Below are 12,596 nucleotides of genomic sequence, written 5' to 3'. Positions count from 1 at the left end.
AAATGGAAGAGCAGATGCATCCTTACCCTCAGAGCAAGGGCTGGCTAGTTCTCCAAATTATGTATTCTCCAAATACATAGCTGGAATCTTAATAAGGACAGCAGCCAGCCCAGCATGTGTGGGTCTCTGAAGGCTAAAGCAAGGTAAGACCCTTGCTGAATGTCAGCCTTTATTATTGCTGTTATGTCTATTGGACAAATGTTGTGCAGCGGATGCAATGCAACCTCCCACTGGGTGCATTAGTGGCTTCAGTTTATGGTTATTATAGTAACTAAGCTCTTGCAGATTTTTAATATGATATGCCTGGCATCATCTGTGTGATGATAACACAATAAAAAACAAACAAACAAACAAACAAAACATTGCCAACAACAACAAAACTTCACACTGCTGAGATGGATTATTTGTGAAGGCACTTGCTCTCAAGCCTGAGGACATGAGTCCCATCCCCGCTGAGAGTTCAGAGTCAGTTCCCACAAATTGACCTCTGACCTCCACACACATGTGAGCACACGTGGAAGATAATTTTCAAGAACTCCACCAAATAATAATTTACGTTATAATATTCATTTTACAGATAACAATGTTGAGGCTCAGATATGATAGGTGACTTCTATAGGACTGCCTCCCTGTTCTTGAGCTCTGAACGCAGCCCACAGCTCTCCCTGAGCTACTGATTAGAAGATCACTTTTGTGGGTCAAAACTTCTGTTACGCTGGGTCATGAAAATAACTTCTAAGCTCAGTGTCTTCTATCACCTGTCAGCAGCAAAAAGAAAGGCTTGGTTGGACTTGAAGTTCACGGCACTCTCCTGTAGAGGTTTGATTGACAGCCTTGAAGGAAGGTTGTCAGTTACTGGTTCAGAGGAGCTATGTGTATCTCAGTAGAAATTTGTACATTTCTCAAATCGCTGATGGTGAAAACCAGTTTCCTTCAGGAAAACTTGGGCTCCTTTTACACCTTCCACAGACCACGGTAGAGTGGACAGTCCAGTGGCAATGGGAAAGACAGACAGACCCCTCACTCTGCACTCAGCATGATGAGAACTGCCACTGAACATAGCTAGGAAAGAACTCTGAGACAGAGCAAGGGTTTACCATCTATGCAGAAAAGCAAGAGATCGTCTGTGAAGCAACTCTGAACACTGCTAAATCCAACCAAGCCTGGGCTGGAAGTCAGGACACCCAAGACCTCACTCAGTTGTGCCCCTCGGCACCTCAGGGTCCCTGCACAGCCTATCACACCTCGAAGTCTGTTCCTTCCTCTATAAAATGAAGAGCTTGCATTAGATTGCCTGTAGTGGGAGTGAGAATGAAATAGAACCGAAGAAGGATGACGCCTTAAAGAACAGAGTCCCTTGTTTCCCCACATGCAGACTCTCAGCCCCATCTATTCTGAGACATCTGGAGGCCAAGTACAATTAGTCTGCGCACCTGAGACATCTCTGCAAGCCCTGCTCTGTGCCTTACTCCTTATGTGATTTCAAATGTACTTAACCTAGAGCATCCCAAACAGGTGGGAAGTTAACAGCTGTGCCAGGGCATTAATCCCTCAGCCTTGGGGAGGCTGGGTATGGCAGGAACCCTGGATTAATCACCTCTATTTATAAACTGCTTTATTCTTTTTTTTTTCTTATTCTTTTCCTTCCTTTCCTAATCCACACAAATAACTTACAAACTAAAGTAATTTATAGACTAGAGTAATTCCTAGGAACCCATCTAAATCTTGGATTCATCATGTTTAAGTGACTATAATAATGGTTTCGTTAACATGGCCATTTTGAAGATAATGACTACATACAATACATGCAAAGTGCTTAATGGAACCCATACACAGAACTATGGCCAATAATATTCACATTTCTTGTTATGATCACTCAAACCTGATGAAGTGAGGACCCTTCTTAATGCAAACAAGCTAGCTAGGATTCCGTATCTGAAGCCACAAGTCTACCCCTAGTGAATAAATTAAAGAGGCAGGTTTCCTGTGCATGTGTCTGTAGGTAGACCTTGTACAAGACCTTGTTAGGCAAGCACATAGATCAGCAAGGCATGGAACTACCAAATGACTGTGGGATAACATCTGAGACAGAAAAGCTAGTGATTAAGAGTGAATGGCAAGCCCCAGCCCTCACCGAGGTGGCCTGAACTTTGTACCTTGTGTCTAACTGGGTGCCCACAGCAACTCAATGGCTTTGATGGGGCCAGTCTATCAGCTTCAAACCTTGGCCCACCACTTTTACCCAGGGATGGGAGCTAAGGGGTCACAGCCACCCAAGGGAATCAGAGAGCTTCCAGCAAATTCCATTTGCATGATGCAGGAAATGAGAACATCAAAAGAAAAGAAAAAAGAGCAGCAGGCAGAGCTTTCTTAAATGGCTACACATGGGTGGAGATGAATTAAGGAAGCAACATAGAAGAAGGGATGGATGCAGGACAGTGGGTGGGAAGGAAGGACAGGATTCACACTAGCAAGCAGGACATGGGCACGTGGAAGCCACAGAGAGTGATGAAAGGCCACCTTCAGCATGGAGATAGCAGTCTCTGGTGACTAATGAAAGTAAATACCACAGTTAACGGTGGCATTACCATGGAAAAGAGAAAACGGCAAGAAACTCAACTGGCCCTCCATCTGCCTTCCTCTTGGTCATAGGCTTGACTGTGCTGTATGGAGAATGTGACTGTTTACAATGTATCACTGATGCTATAACCTAGTGCTGACTGTGCTGTATGGAGAATGTGACTGTCTACAATGTATCACTGATGCTGTGTGGCTGTGCTGTGTGGAGAATGCAATCGCTACCCTGTATTGCTGGTATTACTCTATATGCCACACATTTCCACAGATCTGACCCAAAAGTTCCCTGCAAAGTAACTAAACATGAATTTATAACTTAAATGTGTGTGTGTGTGTGTGTGTGTGTGTGTGTGTACTCATTCAGAGGACACACGGACTATTAAAGTGAAATAGAAAGCCTTTACAGAGACCAGCGGCTGCATACAGAATTCACCTAAATCACACAGCCCCGAGGCTAATGGTTCTTGGCTTTTTAACCCAAAAAAACATATCCTAGGTTGGCACACTTCAGTTAGCAAGAAGCAGAAGTACACAACATAAAAAGCAAGGTTAGTACATTTAAGGACTTTCCCAGCTGCATCCTGGGACTATTGACTTGATCTGTCTTTGTTCCTGTTTGGCAGGCATTGCTGCCCACTGCTGGGCTCCAAGACTGATGGTCCAGGGGCATGTTACATTTATGTGTACACATACGCAAAATCTGTCCTTAGGTCCTATTTACTCTTTCTATTTTAGAGTACATTCACTGGAAAATATTGACTGTATTCGTATATCTTAAGATATTGATTTTAAATGACCCAGCTTATAATTTCATATTTTATCTGTATATTGTGAATGTGTGTACAGGTATTTGTGTGGTTTCAAGTGCACATCTGTGTATACACATAGAGATCAAAGGACAACCTCCAGTAGCATTCCTCAAGCATATGTGTGTGTGTGTGTGTGTGTGTGTGTGTGTGTAAAGACAGGGTCTCCACCTGGACTGGAACTTACTGTGAGTCCCAGGAATCCTGTCCCCCATCCCCCACTACTGGGATTACAAGTACAAGGAACCTTGTGTTAGCATATTTTTTAAGCTATTTTACTAGGTTCTTTATACCTCTACCTCCCTTCTAACCCTTATTCCATACTACTTCCTTCCAGCCCCCCAACACTAGGTTGGAGAGAAAGAAGGTTAAAAGGGAAAGGGGACATAGACCTCTATAAGCTACTTACTGCCAATTGAGGACTTTGGGTTCCTTAGTCCGATCTTTGTTGTCAGAACATCCAACAACCCAGCAAACCAGCAGCAGCAAATCCATCTGATGAGCCAGCAGCGGGGGGGGGGGGTTGGTAGCAGGGGCGGCAGCTGCCACAGGCCCTCTTGGGACTCTCTCATTTACACCCTCTTCAGAGTCCCCCAAATTAAACTATCTGCAGCTGGCAAAAAAATCACACCCCTGCTAGTGCACAAAGTAAATCATAATCACCTGCTGGGAAGCTGCCTCTTACCACACACCTGGGGTTAAAATAAAAGCATATTCATAGAACATAACTGGGTTTTTTAAGAAATCAAAATTATCACTACAACCATGTCCAGCATTTGTGTATGTTGGTAGAGGGGTATGGAAATTGAACTTGGGACCTCAGGCCTGCAGGGCAAGTACTATACTAACAGAGTGGGTCTCCACAGCCTGGCCCTTAGACTTAAGAAAAATAACAGCATAACAAACTTCTCTTATACATGGACACAAATACCTGCTCCTTTGAAAACATTGCTAAGTTGTCTTAAACACAGCATTAATACAGCTGAATACTATAAATCTAGACAAGAACGCTCTCAGTGTCTCACTTAAAATGAGTGCCTTTTTCAAAAAGCCACCAGTATGCTCAAGGGACTCTTTCACTCTCTGTCATTCCCTCATTCAAAACTCAGCTAAAAAGGTGCCACTGCTGTCGGACTGAGCAGGGGATGTCTAGTCAGAAACAATCTATCAGATTCCTATAGGTAAGATCCTGACCCGTGTCTGTCACTTGTGCCAGAAAACCCTGTGGCCACTGTCCACAAGGACTCCCTCCCCGGAATATCACAGATGAGCATGTGGCAAACACAAAATTTGTACTTATACTTCCTAGAGCTCAGAGGAGGCTAGAAAGGAAGGGAGCCTAGGGAGATGGCTCAGCAGCTGACGTTGCTTAGCAACTGCTCTTGCAGAAGATCTAGGGTTGGTTCCCAGCACCTACATCAGACGGCTCATAAGCTGTATCTCCAGCTCCAGGGAATCTGAGGCCTTCTGGCCTCCATGAGTGCCTGTACGTGTGCACATCAGCTCATTCAGGCACACACATACATATAAAGTACACATAAATGAGTCTTTTTATAGACGGGGGGGGGGGCAGAAAACACTGGGTAAGGGAAGTAGCCACGGTGGGTGGAAGTAAGGTCTGTAAGAAGCCCCCACGTCCACATAATTCTCTCACAAGACCCCTAAACTGAGAGTCTCTGACCCATGCAGCCCCTCCCTGCATGCTGTCCCAATTTGAAGGAAGTTGAAAACTCAAAGGACTTTGGGAAGATCCAAGTTGAAACGTGGCTGTACACTATTCTCCTTAGACATGTGTTGAGAAGGTTCCTCTCCCTGTGCGGCAATCACACCTGCTCCTCAGATGCGCTGAAGTACATTTCCATCTCATTTAAATGTCACCAACTCTCCAGAGGCAAGGGTAGGCAGATCCCTCTGAGTTCAAGATCAGCCTGGTCTACATAGTTCCAGGACAGCCAGAGCTCTGTAGTGAGACCCTGTCTTAAAAAGAAGAGAGAGAGGTGGGGGGAGAGGGAGGGGTGGAGGGGGATCCTCTTCTGCTCCTCACGAGGTAGTGTTGAAAGTACTTGGAGAGAGAATAGCAAGCTGTCACCACCTCAACTCCCTTTCTCTGTCCTTTCTGCCAAAGGTCTTTGCAGCCCAGTTCCCAGGGTCACCTTGAGAAAGACAGGCAGTTCTCATAAGAGATTAGCAAGAAGTAGGAGATTTCTCTCACTATTTCTCATGTAAGGCATGGGGCAGAACAGATGGTTTCTATTAAAGATATAAAACCCAGGAATAAAAGTGTCCAGGTTCTGTTTCAGAAGTGCATTGAGCAGAGACAGCCTGGGCTAGACACTAGAATGATTCCCAATAGTCCTGACGGTGCTGAGTCCCTGAAACCAGCAGCCAGCAACACTTGATTATGTCTCTCAACCCTCCTCTGATGCAAATGCTCCTGCCTCAACACTCCAAGAGGTGTTGCTGGCCAAGACATTCCCTCTGTAAATAGAGCCATGAAGGGTTCCCTAGCTTATACCAGGGACCATATATATGTCCATCCAAGACCCTAAGCAACTTATACAATTGGTATCATTACCAGGAGGGGAGCTAAGGCCCAGAAAGGACCAGCTTGGGTCAAATGACTAGCTCAGGGAAAAGCTAACCCTTGACACGTTAGACACAGCCATTCCACTCTTAGACACCACACAGTTCATTACACATGACCAGCTGAGTCCCAATCAGCCATGATTACCAACCATAGCACAAGCAAACCACGAGAAAAGCTTGAACTCATCATAAGATAGAAACTATACCTCCGAAATATTCTCATAGATAGGAATTTCAAGGAAAAAGAGTAAGCATGTAGGCTATTAATGCATTTAGTGAACAAATTATTCCACTTGACCTGATTTGGGGGTCAATTCTCTATTAGGATAGCTATTTCCTTCTCATTTAAAGGTCAGTGTATTGAGGCATGGTTTGGGCATTTAGGGGCTCTTCGTTCCCTACCCAGCTTTAATTAGAGTCCTGAGAGGTTCAATAACTGATGGTGTCAGGCTCTCCCTGATCAATGGTGCTGGCTGTCCCTGAACACAGGCAGTTGCTGTCCATCTGGGCCCTGGTTTGGCAGAGAAATCATAAGTCTCTTCTTTGACACAAAGAAAGAGAAGTGCTCCCAGACAAATTGCTTCTCTTCCAGACACATTTGTAAAAATTGCCTGGGTTTCTGTGACAGGCAACGGGTGAGCAAGGTTGCTCAGGTTAGAGCCGGTAGAGTCGAGGTGGGAGGGAGATGCAGCCTGATGCATCACATCCTAAAAAGAAAACTTGAAATTGTCCAGGCTAGCCAAGAGCATCAGGAAGAGGGCATCTGGGAAAGTTTACCTGGATTGTCTGCACGCAACCTGAGGCTAGAAAAGTATTTCTCAGTCCAGAAACCTGCTCCTCAGGGGAAACAGGTGGGATGGGGACACTTGGGCGTCTGGAATTCAATGTCTCAGAGAAAACAGATGTTTCCAACAGGAGCCACACTATTTCTCTCTGAGGTCCTGTAATTTCTCATCATATCCCAGTCCTAATTACATTTCAAAAGGACAAGCCACGTGGTAATATATGCACGATAGCTTATCCCACTGGAGATTTATGAAGGAAGACAGATGTTTTATGAAAGTAAGAAAGCAGGTTACATCAGTCTCAGCAAAATGCCTTCTTTGCAGAAGACACTGTCAAAGCCATGCCTGGGGCTCAGTGACACATCACATTAGTGTGGTCCCTCCTGTGGCTGAGGGTTGGTAGATAATTAACAATAAGCCAGAACTGGATGGAGAGATGAGGAACCACTCACTCATACGTCAGTCAGCCCACTCCACCACCCAAGGGCAGCCCAACAGCACCTCAGACTGAAGAGCTAGAAAATTTCATTAAACATTTCCATTCATGGGCCAGCAAGATGGCTCTTTAGTAAAGGCCTTTACTGCCAAGCCTGACAAACTGAGTTCAATCCCCCAGAACCAAATAGAGGAAGAAGAGAACTGACCTGACTTCTGAAAGCCAACACACACACACACACACACACACACACACCACACACACCACACACCACACACACAAATATTTAAGGCCATTTCAAAATTCTATCCTAATTTCAAGCAAAAATTCATTTTTAAAAAAACATAAGCTGGTCACCAACTCAGAAGCAACTTGCAAAATTAAATATTCTATCATTGTATGAATTGGATATTCTTGTTTGAATATTTTGTTGTTCTAGAATACAAATCATCTTCAACAATTTCAGAGTTAGTATATTAAATTTGTTTTGGCTTTTCCAGACAAGGATTCTCTGTGTAGTCCTGACTGTCCCTGTCTGTCCTGAACTCACTCTGTTGACCAGGCTGGCCTCAAACTCAGAGATCTGCCTGCCTCTACCTCCTGAGTGCTGCGATTAAAGGCAAGAGCCACCACCACCACCCAGCATGTATTTTGGTTTTATAAGTGTCAATGCTAAGAACATTGTCTTATACTGATATGTAGTTCAAAAATAGAAGGAGTATGTTTAAGGAAATTTTGAAAGTTCTATTCTAATTTCAAATGAAATTTCATTTGTCAATTGTTTATAAACTGGTCATCAACTCAGAAACAATTTTTAAACCATTCATTTTAACACATCATAATTCAAAGTTATACTAATTTGATATTTAGATGCTGAGTAATGACAACAGGGAAATTTTTTAAATTTTTTTCTCTGTAATTAAGCCATTGTTTCTATAAAAGAAGAAGATTTTATTTAAACATGTTGTAATTCATAACCGTCTTAGGTTTCTATGGCTGTGATAAAACACCATGACCATAAGCAACTTGGAAAGGAAAGGGTTTATTCCAGCTTATGGTTTCATATCCATCCATCATTGCAGGAAGTCAGGGCAGGAAGTAAAGCAGAGCAGGGACTGTGGAGGCAGGTTGGGTGGAGAGGCCATGGAAGAGCGCTTACTGACTTCCTCCCAAGGCTCGCTCAGCCTGATTTCTTATATCACTCAAGACCACCTGCCAAGGGATGACATCATCCACTATGGGCTGAGCCCTCCCTCATTCATTATCAGTCAGGAAAAACGAGTCATCGTCTTGCCTACAGGCCAATCTGGTGGGGTCACTTTCTCAATTGAGGTCCCTTCTTTCCAAATGACTGTAGTTGTGTCAAGTTAACATAAAACTAGCCAACACAATAGCATGATGGCCTCTAATGTAAGCCCAGGTGTTTTAGATCATGTGTGTCACTTGCATATGTTTATATGTACAATGTACATGTTATGTGTTCAGAACCAAGGCTGAAATGAAGTCAGGTCATGTAACACAAGTGAACATGGCCAGAAAAACTTAGGTTTCAATGCACCTTTGATCTTGCCTTAACTTGCAATCATTGCACATGAAGAAAATGTTCACAGTTGTCAACTTTTTCATTCCATTATGCAACCTGTCCTAGTCAGCTTTTACTGCCAAGCTGGCATAGTCTAGAGTCAGTGGAGAAGGACATCTCAATTGAGAAATTGCCCAGATCAAATTGGTCTATGGGCATGTCAATAGGGGGCTGTCTTGACAGTCAATTGATGTAGGAAGGCCCAGCCCACTGTGGGGAGCACCATTCCCTAGGCAAATAGTCATTGGCTGTATAAGAAAGCTAGCTAATCATGAGTAAACCAGAGAGCAGCATTCCTCCATGGTTTCTTCTTCAAGTTCCTGTTCTGATTTCCCTCAATGGTGGACTGTAACCTGTAAGCTGAAATAAACCTATTCCTCTCCTAAGCTGCTTTAGCCACAATGTTTTATCACAGAAACAGAAAGGAAACTAGAATACAACCCCATATAGGGCTATGGTACAGTTTAAGGAGCTGAGCAAAAAGATTATAAAGGTCCACCAAAAAGGGGGGGGGGGTTGCATTTCTCTTGTTCACCTTTTATCTCAACTCTAGCATGGAGAGGCGGAGAGTTTACTTTCCAAGTGACTTGGGTAAATGAAATGAGTGAATTGGAAAGCTGTCCAGACTGATTATTAAAATGTGGTTGCAGCCCCAGCTTTATCATGATGTGAACATGTAACTTCATTTCTGGAACTCAGTTATATCATCTAGAACTCAACGACCCTGATGAGCAATGGACAAGTGTTACAGTTTGAACGTTCTTATAGGTCTCCGTGTTTAAACCCTGGGTCTGGTGGTGCTGTTTGAAAGGATGTAGAACCACTGAGAAAGAAGGAAGGCATGGCTGGTGGGCAGAGCTGGTGGGCCACTGGAGACAAATAGGCCTTGGGAAGGTGTAGCAGAGTGTGCTGCCAGCTAAGCTCTCTGCTTCCTGGTCCTCTCAGATGCATGCATGTGTGCGTTCGGGCATGTGAGACTCCCTGAGTTTAATTAGGGTTGTCATATGATCGAGGAGAGGGGACTGTTCAGTGGAGCATGGATAACCTATCGGTGGCAACACCGCTGAAGAAAAGCATTCTGCGTCTCCAGAATCCAGTAGCTCTCAGTAGTGCCCAGGGAAGAGTGAGGCCTCACTAGCCCCTTGCCTATGCGTGATAGTGTAGACATGCCCAGGCCTCATTAGTCCCTCCTCTGTCAGTGATGGTGTAGACACGCCCATCTCTTTCAGGAAACTACAGCTGCTGTGTGTTTGGGACTGCAAAGGTCATGTGAAATCCAGAAGATTGTTTCATAGCACTCTTTATAGCCCACTGAGTCCAACTAATACTGACCATATGTGCATGGGTGTATGACTGTCTACTGAAGCATCTGCAACCTACTAGAGGTCACACCCATAAAAATGGCTCCTCCCTCTCTCTTCCGGCAGCCATCAACTGCTAGTAGTTCTCACTTAGGGCTGGGGCCTCATAACCACCCTGGTGGTGGAATGGTAACTGGCTTGATCTTGTGAGGAGCTTGTACAAGCAGCAGCAGCAGCTGCTGAGCTCATGTATATAGTGGCCTGTCCTGACTGGAAGGAACTTTTTCCTTATTCTGTCTCTTACACTCTTCCACGATATTTTCTGAGCCTTGTCCAATTTGGGGCTATATGCTAATTTTCTTTATTAATAACTGTGTCTTTATGCGCCTTTGTCTTCCCCTTAGGTACAGTGCAACCTCTCCACAGCTAGCTTATAGTATCACTCTCAACCGAAGAGCATCTTCTGTAATGTGTGAAACGAAAAGGAAGATGTCACTGTGCTGTCTAACCCACCGTCATCGGTGGGGTCAGCCCGAGTTAGGCCGCCACTCAGGACTTCTCCCACCTGAAGAATATAATAGAAACATGCAACAAAAGAGGATTTTTCTAAACAAAGTTCACTTCTCAATAGTTCAGGAGAATTTGTTCTCCTTGCCTTCCCAAGTACAATGGTCAAAAAGGTTTTGAAAGCCAGACAGGGTAATGCGTACCTATAATCTCAGCACTTGGGAGGAAGAGGCAGTAGGATTATCATCAAATAGAGGATAGCCGGAGCTACATAGTGAGACAAAGGCCAGCCAGGGCTACTAGACTGGTTAGTTTTTATTGTCCATTCTATCCAACTGAGAGTCATCTGGGAAGAAGTTGAGAGATTGTCCAGTCCAGAGTGTTCGGCGGGGATTTCTTGGTTCTTAAAAAGAGGTCAGCTCACCCCAGGCAGTGCTAACTGGGCAAGTGGGCAAGTGTACAAGAAAGCTGACTAAGCATCAGCCAGAGACAGCAAGCCAGTGAGCAGTGTTCTCCATGGTTCCTGCCTGGAGTCCTTTCCTGACTTCTCTTCAAAATAGACTGTGCACTGGAAAGGCAAGCATTCCCTTCTCACATTGCTTCTGGTCAGAGTGTTTCATCACAGCAACAGAAACTCACAGAGTCCAAAGAAATAAACAACCAAGCTATGTTTCTTAGGAGGCGAGACTGGAAGTGGTTAGAGTGGCTTGGAATGGTGTCACATACGCACTGTCCACATAACAGCATTTTAGTCACCTACATGATTTTAGTCCCATAAGACCTTCACGGAGCTGAAAAGTTGCCACTGACTGGACCATGAAGCTGCTGCAACCCTGCAATGTCTACCATTCAGCATGCCTGTGGTGATATAGATACAGACCCACTGCTCTGCCAGCAGTATAAATGCATAACGCATACAGCTGTGTACAGGACGTAATACTTGATAAGTAATGCCTCCGATACTGGCTTTTGGATCATGATGCATTCTTTTTATCAGTATGTTAAGCTTTACTCGTACTTGTAAAAGGAAAAGTTCACAGTAAAGCAACATACCACACTGCACCAGCAGTGCATATAGCTAAGATTCATTGTGTCTCTTCCTGCTAGAGTTTTCTCCTGCATTTCATTCATTCATCATGGCCCTCAGAGTAGTGACCTGAGTGATGCATGTTTATTCAGGTGTGTGTATCTGCATGGCGTATATAGGTTTATAGCCTAGGTATGTAGCAAGCTATTCCAACTAGGTTTGTACAAGCACACCATAGCACTCTCACTGCAAGGAAGTTACCTAATAACACATTTCACAGACCATGTCCCCATCACTCAGTGATATGTGCCTATACATAAATTTCTAAGTATTGGTGCTAATAGAGCAGAGATTCCTACTATCTTCTTACAAGTGTCAGGCACCAAGATGTTAGCTTGTCTCCAGAAGCCCACCGCCTGTTTTCTTTGTCCATTGCAGGTGTGTGCTATGCAGAGTTTGGAGTCCGAGTCCCCAAGACCACAGGATCTGCCTACACCTACAGCTATGTCACCGTTGGGGAGTTCGTGGCATTTTTCATCGGCTGGAACTTGATTCTGGAGTACCTGATTGGCACGGCAGCTGGTGCCAGTGCTCTGAGCAGTATGTTTGACTCCCTGGCAAACCACAGCATCAGCCGCTGGATGGTGGACACCGTGGGAACCCTCAACGGCCTGGGTGAGACCACACGGTCCTTCCCCCTAACATGCAAATTCATGAGCTAGATGAGTAGATTCCCCTTTAAGAATGCAGTTTGGAGGCTGGCGGGATTGCTCAATGGGTAAAATATTTTCTGGGCAAGCATGAGACCCAAGTTTGATATCCCCAGAACACACACACACACACACACACACACACACACAGAGAGAGAGAGAGAGAGAGAGAGAGAGAGACAGACCGACCGACAGAAACAGAATTACAATTAACAAAAATAAATCTTTTCTTTCAATCACTGCTTACCCCAGTGCCACAGTAACAAGTATAATCATGGC

At 44.5% G+C, this 12,596-nt stretch overlaps 1 protein-coding gene across 3 annotated transcripts in view; it reads left to right on the top strand.

Moving 5' to 3' along the window:
* Slc7a14 (solute carrier family 7 (cationic amino acid transporter, y+ system), member 14) overlaps positions 1-12,596 on the top strand; it is a 107,714-nt gene that overhangs the window by 59,692 nt on the left and 35,426 nt on the right. For all 3 annotated transcript variants that reach the window (NM_172861.3, XM_006535472.4, XM_030252613.1), the window contains exon 3: positions 12,046-12,282. In NM_172861.3, coding sequence (NP_766449.1) covers positions 12,046-12,282 — 237 coding nt within the window. The remainder of the gene's footprint in view (positions 1-12,045; positions 12,283-12,596) is intronic.

The sequence above is a fragment of the Mus musculus genome, chromosome 3 (assembly GCF_000001635.26).
Source record: "Mus musculus strain C57BL/6J chromosome 3, GRCm38.p6 C57BL/6J".
NCBI classification, from domain to species: domain Eukaryota; kingdom Metazoa; phylum Chordata; class Mammalia; order Rodentia; family Muridae; genus Mus; species Mus musculus.
This window is presented reverse-complemented; position numbering and strand designations above follow the sequence as displayed.